The sequence below is a fragment of the Lemur catta genome, chromosome 7 (assembly GCF_020740605.2).
Source record: "Lemur catta isolate mLemCat1 chromosome 7, mLemCat1.pri, whole genome shotgun sequence".
Classification (NCBI taxonomy): Eukaryota; Metazoa; Chordata; class Mammalia; order Primates; family Lemuridae; genus Lemur; species Lemur catta.
Window position 1 is genome coordinate 57,446,987 of NC_059134.1, and position 19,212 is coordinate 57,466,198.

The 19,212-nt window shown below is 55.7% G+C and overlaps 1 protein-coding gene across 1 annotated transcript; it reads right to left on the minus strand.

The window, feature by feature from the left end:
- Positions 1-1,099: 1,099 nt before the first annotated feature.
- TPBGL (trophoblast glycoprotein like) lies at positions 1,100-3,843 on the minus strand. The gene has a single exon (XM_045555462.1). It carries the CDS (start codon positions 3,841-3,843, stop codon positions 2,680-2,682), a length of 1,164 nt encoding a protein of 387 aa, XP_045411418.1. The 3' UTR covers positions 1,100-2,679.
- Positions 3,844-19,212: the final 15,369 nt, after the last annotated feature.

The following is a 19,212-nucleotide window of genomic DNA, read 5'->3' on the forward strand; positions in this document are numbered from 1 at the left end:
TATGCTAAAGAGACTATCACCATTTTGTCCTAGGGGTTGAAGGTCACTGACAGATGGGAATGCTTCAAGGGGATTATATCCCTTCTCATGAGGAACGACTGGGAGGGGTAGGGAATTTGCTGGGAGAAGGTAAGGAGCCTCATGAGTTGTCTCTAACTCTGTGAAGAGCTGTCCTGGGGTGAGGCGAGCTCTTGGCCCCAAGGTAAAGCTGGGATTGTCAGAGAGTCCCAGGCAGATTCCTCTGGCACTGCAAGGGATGCCCCCAGGAGGGGAGGGAGTGAGCTCCCCATCACAAGACAACTCCCTGTTGAGACAGCTTCCCACAGTACCTCTGAGGTCCTTCTCGATGTTTACAAGGCACAAATTCTAGAATTATGTGGCCCTAAGATTCTAAAATGCCAGAATTCTAGACTTCTGCCCCATGGTCCTAGAACTCTGTGACCCTGAATGCAAAATAATCCCACCTGGGGGCCTGAGGCCTTACTGGCCCAGAACCCACCTGTCCCCTTGCTCCACATACCTCAAGGAGTCATTTTATCCACCCCTCCCCCCAACCTCTAGACTGCTTTTCTCAGCCTCTCACATATCGAGTGTGCAGTTCTTACCCCTCCAGCCAGGACAGCATGGCGTGACACAGGGCATAAGGGAGTATCAGGTAATTCATCAGAGGGATGATCCCAAAGCAAACGATCCCTCCTCTTTCCTGTCTGAATAACTGCCTCATCCTCTGTAGATGGATTTCCTCCCCGTAGCCTCATCTGTTAGCTTCTTAGTCTAACTACATCCCCACCCCCACCGTGAAGATGTAAGGAAGCATCTGAGGCCACCTTGGCTGTGCATAACTCCGTCTCTGAGGATAAAAAGCAGACTGGCTTGGAGAGCAGTGTCATCCCAATGGGAAGTCCCTCCACGTGTCTAGCCGTAATCCTATATACAGTCAGAGCCCATTCCTTCTTTCATAGTCCGGGAGAACACATCAAGTAACACCACTGCTCCACCTCACGGTGGTCCAAAGTGCCCTCCCATGTAGCCCCTCCCACCCCCATCAGTGCCCCAAGGGCATCAGGAATGACACGGCACCACTTACGAGAGCAGTGTCTGAGATTATTGCAGACTTTATAGAAAACTGCCCAAGGGAGATCCAGAGTTTGGGGGAGGGGCGGGAAGGCAGGCCTCAAGCCAATCTATTAAAGGAGGGTGACTTCCTGTGTGCAGAGGCAGCACAGGCCAGCCGTTCTGCCTGACCTAGGGGGTGGGCAGTCAGGGAGAGGTGGCCCCCTCCCTACTCACCAATTGTGCTTTGGGATCATGCAGAAGGCAGGGTGCTGAGGCTCTGACCCTGAACCAGGAGCCTTGTGCCTGAGGCAGGAGACAAGGCCCCTTCTCTTCCAGAAGGCATATGGGGTGGGGTCGTGGCAGCAAAGAAACCCCAGGGGAGAAGAACCACACCAGGTGGGAAAGAGCAGGGGGAAATTGGTGAGCAGCAGCTCCCTGCCCTTCAGAGCCCACTCCCTGCCTCTCTCTGCAGCCACAATGGACGGGAGACCCTGGTCCTGAGGCCCCACCATCCCCTTCATACATGCAGCCTCTCTCCTTCCCCATGGGATCAGCCAGTAAGCACTAGGGTGCTTGGCACCTGCACCTGTCTGGCAGACTGGGGAGCTCATCCTGGGAGGAGGGGGCGGTGAACACATCCCAGGGGCTTTCTCACTGGACCTTGACCAGTGAGTGGCAGGGGTGGGGACTGAGTGCACGTACTTGGTGTGGGGGAGTTGAAAGCCTAAGGCCTGGGCAGGGGAATGAAACTCAGATTGGGGTGAAGAGCTGAGAGTCTGAGATTGGAGACAAGCACTGAGTACTGGGAGATCAGACCCGGGTGGAAAAGGTTGAGGGTCGGCTCTACACTAAGGCTAGAATGGGGTGTGCTTGTCCCTGGGGGAGACAGACTGGGAGCTCAGCCCCATGCCTGGACCAAGGAAGTGAGGGGCCTGAGCCAGAGCTGTGTGTCTCTGTGTGTGTGTGTGTGTGTGTGTGTGTGTGTGTGTGTGTGTGATGAGGGAGGCAGAGGTATGAAATATATCCTTATAAGAGGGAGGGTGCCCGACCTTCAGAGCCCAAGGATATGGGTCTCCATGCAGGATGGAAGACTCAGAGCTCTGGGATGGGAAAAAGGGCTGAAAGTCCAAAAAAAAAACCCTTCTGATGGGGGCAGTCTGCCTTTGAGACCAGAATGGGATGGGAGGGCCCATGAGCCCTGATAGGGGAGCTGAGGGCACCAAGCTGGAAATGGGGTCAGTGGTCTATAGTGTCGGGGCTCAAAGCACAGGGTGGTGGAGGCAGTCTCAGAGCTTTCGGATCGAAGGACAGACAGGATCTGTGGGTGGGTCTTGAAACTGGGAGTGGGTTTCAGTGGTCCAAGAAGGATGTTTCAGAACCTAGGGGGTCTGGGGTTTCTGGAACCAGAAGGGATGTCTCTGGATCTGTGACGGTGGGAGCTCTCAGAGGCGGGGGAGACGGGGTTCGGCTTAGGGCCACCGACTGGGGGTGCCATGATCCAAAGGTCTCCGGCAGGTCTAGGAGCTCCAACCTCGCGGGTACTCATGTCCACAGCTTCGGGCCAGGCGGCCCCAGTAAGGTCACCAGCTGGCAGGGGCAGCCTCCGGCCCCTAGAGGCGAAGCTCAGAGGCCCGAGCCCGGGGAGGCGGCGCGGGAGCCGGCGGGGGCGGGCGCGGGCGCGCGGCGCGGGTCGGCGTCCTGCTCGTAGCGGTAGTGGTAGCCCTCCATCTGGTCCCGGCAGGCCTCGCGCAAGTTGCGCATCCAGCGCTGGATGCCGCGGCGGTTTAGGTAGAGCACCATGAGGAAGATGAGGCCGATGAGCGCCAGCACCAGCCCGAAGAAGACGTAGGAGGCTTCCAGCTCCGGGCCGGCGGCTTCCGCCTCTTCCCCGCGACCGTCGGCGTCGCGGTCGGCGCAGCGCAGCAGCACCTCGTCCAGGTCCAGCAGAGGCCGGTTGTGCAGCGCCCGCGGGGCGGCGCAGCGCAGGCGCCGCGCGTCCGGTACGCGCTCCGTGGCGTTGCGCAGCCAGGCCAGCAGGGGGCGCGCGGCGCAGCCGCAGCGCAGGGGGTTGTCGGCGAGCAGCAGGCGCGGCCCGGGCAGGCCCCCCTCGCGCTCGAGCGCGCGCAGCTCGTCGGGGCCCAGGCCGGCCAGCGCGTTGAGGCGCGCGTCCAGCTGCTCCAGGCGCGCCAGGCGCAGCGCGGCGGGCGGCAGGCGGCTCAGCGCGTTGCCCGCCAGGCCGAGGAGGCGCAGCTCGGCCAGCGGGGCGAGCGCGGCGTCCAGCGAGTCCAGCAGCGCGGGTCCGCCCCGGGCCAGCGCGTGGTTGAGCTGCAGCGAGCGCAGCGCGGGCAGCCCGCGGAAGGCGCCGCCGCCCAGGGCGCGCAGCGGGTTGTGGCTCAGGTCGAGCGCCGCCAGGCTGGGCAGCCCGTCGAAGGCGCCGTCCTCCACCACCTCGATGTTGTTGTGCGTCAGGCGCAGCGCGGTCAGCAGCGGCAGGCGCACGCCCGCCGCCGCCTCTTCCCCGTCCGCGGCCCCGCCGGCGAAGGCGGCCGCGCGCAGCACCGTCAGGTTGGCGCCCACGATGGTGAGGTTGCGCGCGTCGGGCGGCACGTCCCGCGGCGGCTGCCGGAGCTCGGCGCCCGACGCGCAGCGCAGCAGAAGCTTCGGGCCGCCGAAGCAGTAGCACTGGAAGGGACACGGCGCAGCGGGCCGGCTCAGCGCCGCTGCCACGAGCAGCAGCCCCGGCAGCAGCGGTCCCTGGAGCCCCGGCTGTCCCGCGCGCGGGGCCATCGCGGCCGTCCCCGCATCCAGCGCCCGGGCCGCGCGCTCACCAGTGAGTTGGGAGCGCCTGGTGGGAGGCACGGGTGGGGCGAGTCCTTGACCCGGAGTGGCTGGCAATCTCTGTGGGTCCGTCCGGCGTCTCTAAAGTCCGAGGAGCCTTCACTTTCCTGGCTGGGGGCGAGAGGGGTTCCCCGCCCCCGGTGCCCTCCTCGCCCTGCGCGCCGGCCTCCGACTTCCGCGGCCGTTCCGGGCTCGCAGCCGAGTGGGCAGGGTTTGCCTCCCCCTCCCCGCCTCCCGGCCTCCTCCTCCGCCCCCAGCGGAGCCTCCGCGCCCTCTTCGCCGAGGGAGGCGGGGTGGGAGGCTCCCGAGAATCAGGGCTTTCGGCTGCTGCGCTCTCTCTCCCCCCTCTCCGGCTCCAGGGCTGCTGAGAAGTTTGGCTCCGCGAGGCTCTGACTTACTTCCTCCCCCTTTCCCATCCCCCAGGATTAAGCTGGTTCCTTCCTCCTCCCTCTCTGGCACGTGTGGGGCGGGGCCGGCTGGGGAGAGCGGGCAGGTGGGGCAGCACCGGGGAGAATTTGGGAGGATGAATTTAGATCGGCCCCTACCAGAGGAGGCAGGGATGGAGGAGGGTTGAGAAAGTTACTAATTTTTCACCCTCTTCCTAATCTCTATGATCCGGGAAAGGGGCTATACTAGGAGAGAAAGAGAGAGACTGGAAAATCCCCAGCCTCGGCCTCCTTCTCTGCGACCCCAGTTCCATTGGACCCCGGTTGGGTCACCATCCCTGAAGGTCCTGGGGGACAAGACTTTTCTCGATCCCATCCCCTGGGGAAGTCTGTATCCGTCTGCTCCCCGCCCCGCACCCCCTGCCCCCAACTCTCTGGCTGCTCTGCCTCTGCTAGGGGTTCTCCCCTCTGGTTTCCCCACCAGGCCGGACTCCTCGCTGAAGCACTCTGCTGGCCACAGTGACCGGTGTGTGCGTGTGTGCAGTGATTCAGCTCTCTGCTTTCCCTCCCTGCCCTGGCACCTCGGTATCCCCCTAGACCCCTGGGGTTCCGTTAGACACCGTCACCCAGCCCAGCCGCCCCTCCAGGCTTCCCCACCTGTAAGTGGCGAATGGGGTGGGAGGGTTCCCGGCTCCAGAGGTGGGAAGAACAGGAGCAGATCTGGCAGCATGGAGTGGGGGGTCTCAGAAGGGGCCAGGGCTGAGGTGGGAGCTGAGCTGTTTATAGATTTGTTTTGTTCTGGATTTTTTTTTTCCCCAGCACTGGGAAGCTCCAGACCTGATTTAAAGAGACAGGCTCCTGAGAAGGGAGCATTCCTGGCCTTAGCATGAATTATTCACGCTGGAGAGGCTGACACCTGATCCGCAGGCCATTCTGATATCAGCAGAACTGGTTGGGATAGTGGCCTCCCCCCTCCCCCCAAGAATCAGTCAGTCTCTTTCTCCTGAATTGGGGATGTTGTCGGGTTGATTCCTTCCCTGAGGTTATATTTAACAGATCGACCAATGGATCAATACCACTTAAGGAGAAGAGGCAGACCCTGCCGTGGCCTGGGTCTTGGGCAAAGACCAACATTAAGGACCAGGGCTGGTAATGGTGGGGGTCCCCCAACATTCCCCTCCCCTAGCCCTTTCTCTCCCCACCCACTATAGCTCTCCCAGGTATTGGCAGATGGAGAACAGTAACTTGCACATGCAGGATTGGACACATCTATACAGATGCACACATGAGATTGTATACACATATGTATCTGTACATGTGAAGACAAGCTTGACACAGACCTAGGTGTGTCTGCATGTGAACAGAGTCATGCTTACTTGGATGTGCATACGCATGCATGGGAAGTCTTACACAAGCTTGTTCTCAGTTCTAGGCAGACTTAGGTGTACCTCATGCAAGTATTTGTAGACTCATACACATACATTCATACATGTGCACATAGGATCATAGGTTCAAGTGAGTCCTGGTATGTGTCCCTGGATTCATAAGCACGTACATACTTAAATGTGCACATTTCTGGGCTTGTGCAAGTTCCTGGGTGCATTCTCACAGGGGCAAGCTTACAGACCCATGCATGCAAGCACATGCATCCACAGATTAGCCACATGCTAGGAGCCCACACCTGCCCTGCACCATGCCCTTGGTCTGTGGAGGTAAAAGGCTGGTGGTGTCTTTTCTCTAATGGGTGTACAGGTGCTCAAATACATGCTCTTGGGGTTGGGCCCTCAGCTACTGCACTCCCCTCAACACTGACCCTTGCTACTAAAAGCCCGAGCTCTGACATCTACCCTAGTGGGAGGCACTAGGTCATCTTCACTTTTATGTTTCAGTACAGGGACTAGTGAGAGTGTACAGTAAATGTCTGTGGATGAATGAATGAGTGAATGAACAGAACAATCTCTTTCCCTGTCCTCCTGCAAACCGACCCTTCTGCCTCCAGCCCCTGAGGAATCACAGACATGGCCAAGGCCAGAGCTCCTTCCCTGGGAAAGGGCAGGACAGTAGGCAGCCTTGATTGAGGGTGACACCTCAGTTGAGGAAAGGAGGCCCAGAGAGAACCTAGAATCATCAGGTACTAGAGAGCAAGGCAGATATTCTCTGTGCTGTACGAATGGTGAAACTGAGGCCAGAGGGCCAGGGACTTGTCCCAAAGCCAGTGGTTGTCAGGGTTTAGCCTAGAAACCTGGCCCCAGGGTCCTTGCCCAGGGCTCTGTCCAAGATGGTGGGCTGCATCAGAGAGGGTTCTCCTCCCCAGGGAAGTCTCATTCTGACCCCAGGAAGCTGAGCAGGGAGTGGATGCCAAGGTTGGTCTGGCATGACCTTGGACCTCTCCCTCCACCTTGGGCTCCTGTCAGCTTCCTCTTCTGTAAAGTGGATAGGCTTCTGAATTCCTGTCCTTCCTACTCCTCTCAGGGCTGTTGTGATAAAGTGAATTGAAAGTGTGTCAAAATAAGAAAAGCTGTATCACCTAGGGTCCGGGGGCCTAGCACCTGTGCTGCCAGCCATCCTTGCAGCCCCAGCGTTGCCCCTTTCTGGTTCTGATTAGCTCCCAGGTCATTTTGCCCTGTTCCATGTCCCTCCCTCCCCCTAAACAGCAAATTCATGGTGTTATTAATAAATGAGTCTGTACTTGCTTGACTCTGTGTGTGGCCTCTGCTCAGCCTCCTCCCCTCTTTCCCCACTTTGAGTAGCTGTTTCCCTTCTAGCTTCTCTCTGTCCAAGTTCCCCTAGAGCCAGGTCTGTGAGCTGTTTGGAGGAGGGGTGGTCTTTGTTCCCTGCAAGGACAGCCCTCTCCATCTGGGAGTTGTCAGTGTTCAGTAGGTGTTCAATAAATGCATGTCTGTTGAGCCTGAGGCTGTGTTTATTCTCTGTTGCATCCAGTGGAAGTATCTTTTCCTGCTTGCCCCACCTGGGGTGCTCTCCCCTTGGCTGTTTCTCCAGTTCAGCCCACCGTTGCTCAGGTCTCAGTGTGAGTTTTGCCACCTCCAGGAAGCCCTAGTGACTTTCTTTGAACTTCATTTAGTGATCAGAGGGCTTGACTCCCCTAAGCCCCTTGACTGTCAGCAACTGGGGCTCAGGACTGGTTTTGTTTCCTGTGTTGTCAGCACACAGCTCAGGGCTCAGTACAGGGAAGGCACCAAGGGATGTTTACTGAATGGAATAATGATTTAAAAATCCCTGGCTCAATTCTCCTATCCCTATAAAGTGAGCTTGGTGAGGATCCCCCATCTGTACTCGACACCAGGAGACAACCACCCAGAAAGGTTAAGTGCTTTCCCCAAGGTTGCACAGCTGACTGGGACCTGAGCCCAAGGGAGCTCAGGTTTCTTGCTCATCTCCTTTGCCGCAGCCCTCCCCATCCTAGGATCCCTCTGTCCTGGAGTGTGGCTGGGTCAGATCCCAGGAGAGCCTGTGGGCAAAGAGCTCAAGCCCTCAGGGTTTCCTTAGGACTCAGTGTGAGAGAGGCACCCCATCCCCACCCAGGCAGGGTGATCGCCTGCCCCGTGCCCAGATGGGACTCCCCATGTTGGCCACACTGGACCTCAGTTCTTGAATTTATTACCCCACTGGGTCCCAGAGCCCCTCTCTGAGCCTCCCAAGCTGTTGTCCCTTCTCTGTTCCTCTAGCTGCTCCACTGGGCCCCTTTTCTCCTGGTACAGACTCTGCTCTCTTTAAGCTCCACTGAGCCTTGGTAGGGAGCACAGAGAGGTTTGGTGACGTCCCTGAGGTCATCTAGCAGGTAGCTCCTTCCCCATCATCAGAAGTGTCTCAGTATTACTGAAGTCCTTGGGCAAGTCTCTCCCTTTCCAGATCTCAGTTTCCCTGCGTGTAAAAAAGTGTGTGTGTGTATCTGTGTACAGCTTAGTCTTGGAGGGCCTTTTAGTCTAGTGCCCCTTGGCTTTTTAGGGATGGGGGTCAGGAAGGGGGCAGTAATGCTGTGATTTGCCAAAGTTGATGCCCCTACTTTCTCAATGTATGACCTTGAACTTGGCTCCACCCCAGTTAAGGCCTTAGTTGCCAAGCTATAAAGTGGAGGCAGGGTGGCTGGGGGTCCTTCCAGGTTGGGTGCTGTAGCGTCCTGTGACCCAGGCTCCCTTTGTCCTCATGCTGCCTCCGTTTCCCTCTGTCCCCTCTTCCTCCAAGGCGAATGGGGGAGCAGCCGGGCAGGTCTGGCATGATGGAGATCGGTCATTAGGCCGTGGGGGAGGGTTCTCTCCTCTTGCACAGCTTCCTCACCACAGGGAGGGGAAGGCTTCGCTGTGGGCCTCGCTGTTCACCCCTTTCTCACTCCTCCTGCTCCCCTTCCCTCACCACCATCAGACCCAGGAAAATCCATAGGCCCAAGATTCATTTTCTCCGTTGAGTCAGCAGAGGCCAGTTCTGCTTCTGAGGGGCAGGTAACTGGCTTTTAAATAACTCTGATATTTAATACCCTCCTCCTCCACTCTGCCGCCTGGGCCTCTGGGGGACGCTAGAATAAATGAGCTGGATGAGTTCTCTGAAAGTGGTCTTGCCCCCACCTCAATCCTCCCACCCCCAGGCCATCAAAAGGGATGATTCCTCACTACATTTGTACCTTGCTTTATAGTTTGTAAGTGGTGCCCTAGGCCAGCTTTGTTATCCCAGTTTAGAATTGGAAACCGAAGTTTAGAAAAAGGTAGAGACCCCTCTTGGCTTTGGTCTTGGCCTACTGCTGACTGGCTGTGTGACTGTGAGCAGGACTCTGTCCCTCTCTGAGTTTCTGTTTCCTCATCTGTGCTATAAGGTGCTTCAGCCGGTGGGTTGCTGCTGGTCCTCCTCTAGCTGCAACATTTCATGATTTGCTGTGCTGGTCTAGGCTTCCTTCCCTAAAAGAGCCACTCTGTTTCTACACTCCTCTTCAGGGAGAAGCTAAAGGGCACAGCAGACTGAGGCTCAAGGCCAGGTAGGGGCTGGCCCAGGATTCTACTGGGTTGAGTCAGGGACAGGAGTGGGTGGGGAGAAAGGGGAAGGAGCTGAGTCAGACCCTCCCCCCCTTCCCCTGCCCTTCCCTTCTTTCTTTTGCAGGTAGAGGTCAGGACCAACCAAGGGCAATAAGCTATTGAGTATTGGTTTCCTTAAAACTCAGGGTCTCAGCAGTTGTGGATTCAGTTCAATGAAGTGAGAGCAAAACCCTCTTCCTCAACTGCGCCAAGGCCCAGTTCTCCTGGCTTTGCCACTGTTCTGCATCATTCGGAAGGTTGGGATCTCTGTGGCTCTGTGAGAATGCTGGGAGGTCAAGAGCTATGCTTGGTGCCACCCAGATTAATGATGGAACAGGGCCTATAATCTAGGTTTTCTGGCTCCCAACTGGGTGCACATGCCACGCCCTGATCCAGGCAGGAAGTCAGGGTCTGAGGGATGGCGATGGAAGAGGCAGGTGGGTTCCTGCTCAGGTCTGGGTGTGACCTTTGTTTGCCCAACTCCGTTAGCCTCCTCTTGGGTCCTCATGCTCTTCCTCAGCTGTACGGAGCCTTCCAATTCTAGAATCACAGGATCTTGGAATCAACACATTGGAGTTGTAAGAACTACAGACTCAGAGAGCCGTAGAACATGGATCTTTTTGAATCAGAACACTGACTCTTATGGTGTTGGTCATATGAATGGTGGTGAATGAGACACTTAGAGCTTGTGGTGGGTTGTGATGTTAGTGGTCCCATGTGAATCCTGCCTATGTGAATCCATACTTTAATGCTGTCTCTTCCCACGCTGACTTTGGCTTGACCATGTGACTTACTTTGGTTACTGAGACATCAGCAAATGTGAGGCAAGCAGAGGATTAAAAAGTGTCTGTGCAGTGGGGCTCCCCTGAAATCACCATGTGTGGAAACACAAGCAAGCCTCTTGGAGGAAGAGACCAGAAACGAGCCATCCCAGCAGAAGCCCCCTAGACCAACCAGCTCCCAGACGATCTTCTACCTGGCTCCAGCTGCCTGAGTGACTCCAGGTGAGACCAGTAGAACTGCCCAGCTGACCTGAGCCCAAATGGCTGATTCACAGATTGTGAACAAACAAAATGGAGGTGGTTTTAAGCCACCAAGTTTTGGAGTGGTTTGTTATACAGTAGGAGATGACTGACGCAGAGCCTTAGAATTGGAACCGTAGAATCTTGATCATGGATTTCATGTGTCCCGACAGTCACAGCATCATAGAAGTCTAGGACCAGAAACCAGAACCACTGATGTAGAATTTGAGGAATAGAAGAGTCCTGAAATCTCACTGTCTTTAACTCCCGCCCAGGGCTGCACTCTCCTTCCTTCACAGACGAGTTGACCCACTCACCCTCTTTCAACACTGGGCCTCGCCCCACCCACAGGTGTCTCTTAGTCTTCAGTGTTCTGCCCCACCTGTCACACAGTCTTCTTGTTCCTCCCCTCAGCTGGCTTCTCAGTCCCTTCCTTCTACTCTAGGAAGCCTTCACAGGCTGATCTGCTTGCTCTGGTCCCGGGAGTTAAATGTGGACCTGGTGGAAATTTGTCTTTGATATTGAGCCCAGTTCCTAGCACAGTGCCTGGCACAGAGCATATCTTGAGAAAAATAACCTGCACCACCACAGTGAAACTCTTTCTCACCTCTTCCTGCCCCGTCCCCCCACAACTGCGATCCTTGATCTGTCCACGGTGCTGAATGTCTTTATCCTTTCTGCCACTGTCTGAATCAGGGTGGCTACTTCCCAAGGTAGGGATTCCTCCCACGTCCTGGTGTTTTCCTCTTGCCCCCATATACAGATCACTGGCCTGGGCTGTTCAATGCAAAGTAATATGTGGTGATGATGTACAGTAATTAGGATTAGGTTCAACTGTATGCATCAGAATGCCCCAAATAATCTCCTAAATGACACAGAAATAGAAGTTTGTTTTTTATCTCACAAAACAAAGCCCAGATATGAGAGTCCAGAGTCTGAGTGGTCTCTCCACAGTCATGACGACCCCACACTCCTTCCAGCCTCCTACTCTACCTTCCCCAGGGTGTAGTCCTCATTCTTGTGGTCCGAATGGCTTCTAGGGCACCAGCCAGCCATCAGCTAACACGTGGAGGAAAAAGATAAATAAAACTGCCCCTTTTCTTTATTGGCACTTCTCATAATTTCATCCAGCACTTTCTCTTACATAGCCACACTTAACTAGCTTCGAGGGACTAGTGAGATAGTACCCTGCAAAAAGTTATGGTCCTTGTTACTGAGGATGCAGAAGGAATAGCTATTGAAAAGCAACTAAAGGTGTCTGACATTAGCAGTGGAGCAGGGGTGTTGATGGTGACTGTGGTATGAGTTGCGGTGTTGATGTAATGGCAATGGTAATAGTGGGGGTGCTGATGGTGGCGGGGGTGATAATGGTAATGGAGGTGATGACAGTAGTGATGGTGATGAAGAAGGAGGTAATGGTGAGGATGGGACAGATGGAGCTGGTGCTCACTATAAGCTCGGGTCCAGGAACACACGCTCACTTAAGCATCAGTCTGGGCCAGGAGAATACCAGGAGATGGGCCCAGTGACCACAAAGTGTCTGAGCCTTGGGGCCTGCTCCAAGCCATGCACAAGTGATTTCTGTCACCCGTGATGCTTTGCAGTTCTCCAGCTACAAGCCTCCTGCCTTCTTGAGTCCAAATCACTCCCAGCAGAACATGAATCAGATTTCCCCTATTCAGGCTGGAAATAACTCTGGAATGAAAACTTTAGGCCTCAGGGAGGGGAAGCAGGAAGGGCAATATTGAACTTCCATTTATTAGACAATAAACACTGATGGCATTTGTTGTTATAGTCAAGGAAAACTTTGCTGGGAAATACACAGAGAGGCACATGGACACATAGCTTTAGAAATAGAGACAAATTATTAGTAAGACAGCAGGGAGAGAGTTACAGATATGCAGAAAGGAAGAGGCCCACGGTCAGAGAGCCACAGGCACAGACATACTTGTCTCACAAGGGTGCATTGGCCAACCTCTCTCCTCAGAGACATGCAGGCCACCCTGCCATCTTATTCCAGAGGACAACTTTCTTTTTCCTACCTGGGCCCCACACACTGAAGATACTGAGGAGCCAGACATGACGGTGACCAGGCCTCAGAGCTCAGTAGCCAATCAGACAAGGAGGCGGTCTGACCTTCCACACCCCTCGCATCTGGAGTGAGATTGCAGCAGGGCACCAGGGCCTGCCCCAGGCGCTGTGGCTGAAGGTGACCAGAGGGACAGGGCGTGGGAAGGAGGGGGTGTGTCCTCTAGGAAGTCTCCCTCCAGGGGCGCAAGGACACACCTGGAAGCCATTAGCAGAGGGGCCATCAGCAGCAGGCTCTGGCTCCAGGTGAAGAAGGCGTGATGAGAGCATGTGGCAGCCTCCCGCTTGCAGGAGCTGGAGCAGGGAGGACACCTTGGCACTGCGTAGTCCCAGCGTCTACCCCCGGCACCTACCTAGAATGCAGAGTTACCCACGGTGCGGGCCTTGGAGCTCACCTCCAGCTCACCTCCCAAACCTTTGACGCCAGATTGCCCAACCTTCACAGTGACACTCTTCTTCCAGGAAGCCTTCCTGATGCCTCCTCTGACCACCTCCTCCCCTAGTCTCTTTCTTTCTCCATTTCTGCTCAGAGCTCCTACATGACATCGCCCTGACCTGCCTACCATTTCCATTGATCTGTGCTTCTTTGGAAGTGGCAGCCCTCCTGGCTCCCGCTGCCACGGCCCTCCTCTCTGCCCAGCTGGGGCAGCTTCGTTTCACTGCAGCCGCAGTCCTTTCCTAGTGGCTGAAGATGCTTGGGTCCCACCTTGGGTCTCAACCCCCCTTGCTGCTAATCCTTGGCCCTGGGACTCATAACTGACTGTGCATCTCCCACCACTGGAGCCCCCTGAGAGCCTGCTCTTTGCAGGCAGACCATCTGTTGTTACCAGCCGTGGCCTCAAGAACAGGAGCTCCTGCCACCCCAGAGCCTCTTCTCCCCAGCCTCAGGGTGGCCATTTACCAGGATGATCTATTGCTGGCTTCCCCTAGTGGGTCTGCTCTTAGGACCCCGGGTTTCCTTGACTGTGTCCCAAAATGATAGAGAAAGCATGCAGCCCCAGGTGGGGTTGGAGTAGCTTCCCCTTGACCCGGTAAGGGTGTAATATCCCTGGGGACCTCTATGAGCTTGTCACTCAGCGGAAGGCTGTGGGGGGCAGGAAGACCTTGCAGGCTGGCCCGCACGTTGATTATTGGCTGCCCCACCTATCCTGGACACACGACAGGGACCTCAGGACAGATGGATGGATAGCAGACTGAGTAGGCAAGAAGTTCCCTGTTGGGGCAACCCCAAACCCTGGGTCTCAGCAACCCCGTGGTGCAGCCAGCATGAACAGCTCTGACCTGTCCTTAGCACGGGTCCTGACTGTGGTAGGGACTTTGGCTCTGCCCTGCCAGCATGGCCCCATCCCTGCCCTGGGGAAGGAAAAAAGAAGCCAGTTGGAAGTTCAGAAAAGGAAAGGCTAAAAAGGAGCCCACAATCGGCACTAATTAGCCGCTGGGAGAGAGAAAAAGGAGGTCAGAGGACTGAGTCTACTGAAAGAAAGCATCTGGCAGGCAGAGCCTGGCTGGTCCTCGCCCCCACTGCCTCGCATGGCTTGGCCCGGCACAGGCCCATCTGACACTGCCCCACCCGGCTGGGGGCGGGGCTGCCCTGTACCCAGGGCCCAGTCCGGGCCCTCCCTGAAGAGGCAGCCAGCTCAGGGGAAGAGGGAGGGCAGACAGGCTGAGCGCCCCCTGTGTGCAGTAAACTGAGTTGAGAGCTTTATACACAGGACTGTATTTAATTCTCACAACAGCCCTGAAATGGAGGCACCTTGGCCCTAATTTTAAAATAGAGGTAGACACTCAGGCTAAGCAGTTAATCCAAGATTACAGTTTAAAAGGGGCCGAGTGGAGGGTCCAGCTCGGGCTGTACACCGTGTAGCCCATGTTCTTGGTGCTGTGAAACAAGTGCTTGGCGGGCAGAGCCCTTGCCTGTGCCCATAGCACTCATCCCAGGGAGGGTTGGGCACGTGGCAGGTGCTGAGAAGAGCTGTGAGACATGACAGGCAGGAGAGGACCCAAAAAGAGGGAGACAGGTGGAGAGATGGTGGAGGTGCTGCAGAGGCAGAGTCAGGTCACTCCCATCCGTGGGACACCATGCAGGGAACCCGTGGGGGACTTTCCTGGGGCCCAAGAGAATGTCCAGCCGAGGGGCGAGGCAGGGGAGGAGGAATCCTGGAAACAGCACATTTCTTGACCCCCTTGCTGCCCCCTAAGATGGTTAAGCTGAAGCCGAAAACAAAATGAAGAACCTCAGCTCCTGCTGGAGCCAAGCCACCCCTGCTGGGCGAGCCAGCGGCAGGCCAGCGGCCAGAGCGTGGGGGGGTGTTGAGGAGGAGAGGGCATGCTGGGCCTCAGGGCAGGGCCGCTGTGGGCACAGTGCCCCTCCACACTGGCAGGGCCTTTTGGCAGGGCCCAGTGTCCCTACCAGAGGAGAGAGGCAGGGAAGGGGACCGTCCTTTGGTTCTGCCTGCCAGCACCCCGTAGCAACTGGGGAGGAGGAGAGACAGTGTGGGCCAGGCAGGCTTCACATAGTGCCCGATCTCGTCTCCATGCCAAGGCCCTGAAAGGTGATGGTTCTTAGTTCTGATTTTAAAGACGAGAGCATTGAAGTGCAGAGCGGGTAAGTAACTTCCCTGAGGTCACAGATGATTAGGAGGAGGGCTGGGATTCTGCCCCTGGCCATTTGGCTCCAGGCCTGCCCTTAATCATGATCTCCTGAGAGCAGCCACAAGAAGTTTGCCCGCGCGCCCACCGGCAATTAAGGGCCGCTGGGTACTGTGAAAAATGCCGGTGGAGTGTGTCTGATTAGGCTCATCAGTGCCCAGCGTGGGACACGTGTGTTTTTAAGATGGATCACCATTATCCCTGGCTGAAGAATTGCGTGGGGGTTTCTAATTACAAATTATTCCTGCTGGATTTCATTATGTTTCCTCTTGTACTGGCTTTTTGTATTCTCAATAATCTTAGAAAACTTTGAAAGTCATGGTCGGCTAAGCTTGTTTTCTAGGTCTTAAAATATACAGCTAAGGTTTTATTAAGACACAATGTTGCTATGTTTTTAAAACCTGCAGTTCAACTCATCATAAGACAGCAATTATTTGGATTTTACATTCCGCACTTAAAATGAGTCAGAAGAGCAGGACAGACATTTATCCTCCTATAGAAAGCCTTCATTCATTCAGAAAGCAAATTTCTTGTGCTAGAGATGGGTTTTTACTGAAGTGTTTTAAACTGTTTTCAGTCAACAGCCAACTGCTGTAGGCAAATAGCCTGTGTTCATTTGATCATTTCTAACTGGGGCTTTTCACTGAAAATTCTTCCAACTTAACAACATTAACAAAGAGCAGAAAATGAACGATTTATACCATTAAAAAAAAGAAGAAGAAAATGTAGGGGTCACCAGGCCCCAGCCTAGGTTTACTTAAAAGAAGTCGGGCTAATCTCTCGTCCCTTTTGCTCTGGGAGAACCCAAGTTGTAATAGATCAGGGGTCTGTTGGAGTCTTGAGAATCTTGATTTTGAAAAAGCATTTGGAACATCTCCCAAGGTTTCTGTACACCGAGCCAGAGGTGGGATGGAATACTGACACCCTGGGGGAATGCCCAGCTGCCTGGACAGCAGGTGAAGGAGAATGGATTAGTGAATCAGTGGCAGCGTGGAGGGAAGACTATTGCCCTGCTGGGGACTTGGTCCTCCCTGCTGCCTCGCTCAGTCTGATATATTCTTGAAGGACTTGGGTGAGGCCATATAAAATGTGCTTATCAAATCTGTGGGTGGGAGCCTGAGTATGTCAGATGGCAGAACTGGGTTCCAAAATGATCTGCATTAACTTGACCCATAAGTGACGACCATAGGTTCAAGTTCATGGAGGTAAATGCAAAGTCCCCACTGGGCTCAAAGGTTAGGGTGGGGGAGAGGAGCAGGAAGTACTGAGCACACACTATATGCCACACCCTGGTGTAGGATATCTTACTTAATTGTGAAATCCCTAAGTGAGGGGGGTAAATAAAATAAATAAATATTTATTAATTTTTTGAGAAAGAATCTCACTCTTTTGCCTGAGTGAGTACCATGGTGTCAGCCTAGCTCACAGCAACCTCAAACACCTGGGCTCAAGCGATCATCCTGCCTCAGTCTCCCAAGTAGCTGGGACTACAGGCACGTACCACCACACCCAGCTAATTTTTTTCCCCCTATGTTTAGTAGAGATGGGGTCTCGCTCTTGCTCAGGCTGGTCTCGAACTCCTGAGCTCAAGCGATCCTCCTGCCTTGGCCTCCCAGAGTGCTAGGATTACAGGCGTGAGCCACTGAAACTGAGGACTAGAGAAGCTCAGGGCACATAGTAAGAGATTAGTGGGGCTTAGATCAAAACTGAGGCTCATCAGACTCCTGCGTCCACTCTTCACCAGCAGTTCAGGATGAAGGAAACAGAGCTTAGCAGCAGTTTATGTGAAAACAAAACAAAACACACATGTATCTGCTATTAGTCCCGCATTCGTATGCTGACCCTTTTCTGAGCTCTCCTCTGGGACCATCCTTGAGCTAGGCTCAGGGTGCAGACATGGAAACTCACAGCCACTGAGCAAGCTGAGCTCCTGGTCTAGGGGAAGAAAAACTGATGCCACAACAGGTGGATTTGACAGTGCTGGGAGTGCAGAATGCTGTGGGAGCCCAGAGAAAACCAGGGCCTCCCTGGGGAGCCCTGGCTGATGGCAGAGGAGGCAGTGCTGGGCCTGAGGCCTGAGGCTGGATGGCTCAGAGCGAACCAGCCTGGAGGCCCAGGAAGGGGCAGGGCTGAGGGAGGGAGTTTGCCAAGAAGTTGGCCAGAAGTGGAAGAGAGCAGGAGGTGAGTGGGAGTTCTGGAAGGCATGTGGGAGCCAGGCGGGGATGCGCCTCCGGGGCTGCTGGAAGGTTCCGGGACCTTGGCTTCTGAACACACCCGTTACTTTGTAACCCCCCCACTGTGTCCTGCAGCTGTTCCTTCAAGTGAGAAGGGCTAGAGACAGGTGTTCAGGGCAGTGCACATGTGAAGAACAGATGTCCTGGGAGTCATTTGGAGGAAGAAAAGAGGGCAGCCCAAGTCTCTGTGGCCATGGGAGAGACCATGTGAATGACACGTACAGAGGTTGCCGAGGCAGGGGACAGGCCAGGGGGGCTGAAGACAAGAGCTCAGGAAATGGGGGAAGAGGGTTGTTGGGATGCAGCTGGGACAGTCAGCACAGGTGGGGGCATGCTCGGCTGCAGGCCCCGAGAACCATTCTGAACCATTCTAACCTTTATCCCAAAGGCAAGGGGAACCACTGAAGGCTTGTGAGCAGAAAGGCGACACAATTTCATTTCATCTGGGAAAGATTACTCTCACTGCATGATTGAGGGGGGCTGAGTGTGAGGAGACAAATGGGACACTTGCGGGAGTACAGGGGAGAGACAGAGGCGCTTGGGCTGGTGGTGGAGTGGAGGTGGGGGGCAGTGGGTGGTCTCAGATACTCCGGGCCTGGTGACCGGCTAGGTACGGGGGCGAGGGGAGGGAGGGGTCCCGGATTCTGGGCCGTGGAGGGTAGGACGTTTGCAGAGAGAGGAAGGCCAGATGTGAGGGGGCAGGGCGGTGGACTCAGCCTCAGTCCTGAGGAGTTATGGGTGCTGAGACACCCAGGGGGAGACGCTGTGTGGACAGTGGGATGTTCAAGTGCCATTGTTAGGGCTGGAGATGCAAAGCTGGGATTTGTCAGCATTTAGGGGGTAACTGAAGTGACAGACCCACCACACCTGTTTATCCAGGGCCCTCCTTGGTCCATCCGCGTCTGGGAAGCCATCTCTGAGCCCTGCCCCACCCCAGGGCTGGCTCAGGCCCCCTCTGGCTCCCACTGCTTCTCCATCACAAGGCGTGGTGGTCGGTGTCTCCCCTCTCCCAACCCCACACGGTGAGCTCCTGGAGGGCAGGTCCCCAGCACAGGCCCTGGCTGGGAGGAGGCATGGGTGACAGTGTGATAATTGATGTGTGAAAGGACTGTCAGTGGAGTGGGCTGCCCTGGAGGGGAATGAGCTTTCCGCCCCAGCAGGCAAAAGAGCAGGGGCTCTGTAGCCGTGGGGGAGAAGAGGAGATTCCTGTATTCAGCTGGTGTCCCCTGGGGACCTGCTCAGCCCTGGATTCTAGTTTTCCAGGACTTGAGTCATCTCCCCTAGGGAGTAGGAAGTATCATTTCCACCTACCTCTGAGTCCAGGGTCACTCTGTGGCCTCCTCTTCCTCCACTGGGGAGGTTTCTAGAGGTTGTGCTGACCTCAGCAGAATGTCCCTCTCCCCCCACGAGCCTCTCCAGCCCTGGGGCTGCCGCTCAAGCGTAGATGCCTTGCTAGAGTTTCACAGAAGCTGCTGAGGTAGCTCTGGCCTGGGCTGCTGGGGCTGGCTGCCTGCCCTGCCCAGCTTCCTCGACCTCGGCCTTGGCCTGGGCCATCCTCCTCCCAGGCTGCCTCTCCTGTATCCCGCTGCGCCCTTACTGCAGCAGCTGGGCTGCAGGAGCCAAGCGGGCACAGCCTAGAGAGCCAGGGGCTCAGCAGGAAGGGGGTGTACCTGGAAGAGAAGGGGAAGGAGCAGACTGGTCAGGAAGCTGGGAAGGCAGAGGGGAGGGAAGGGGTCTGGGGAGGGATGAAAGAGACACAGGGGTCACCACTGGGCTGGAAGGCCTTCGAGATTACCCAGCATCCTCGCTTTAGCCAGGAGAAAACTGAGAAGCAGAGAGGGGAGCGACTGGCAGAGTATGCACAGGGCACCAGGAACCTCCCTTGCACTTGGGAGGGTGAGGAATGAGGAGGAGGCAG

What these genes read in the sequence shown, in the direction of transcription:
- TPBGL (XM_045555462.1), bottom strand. Translation starts at nt 3,843, where the DNA reads ATGGCCCCGCGCGCGGGACAGCCGGGGCTCCAGGGACCGCTGCTGCCG.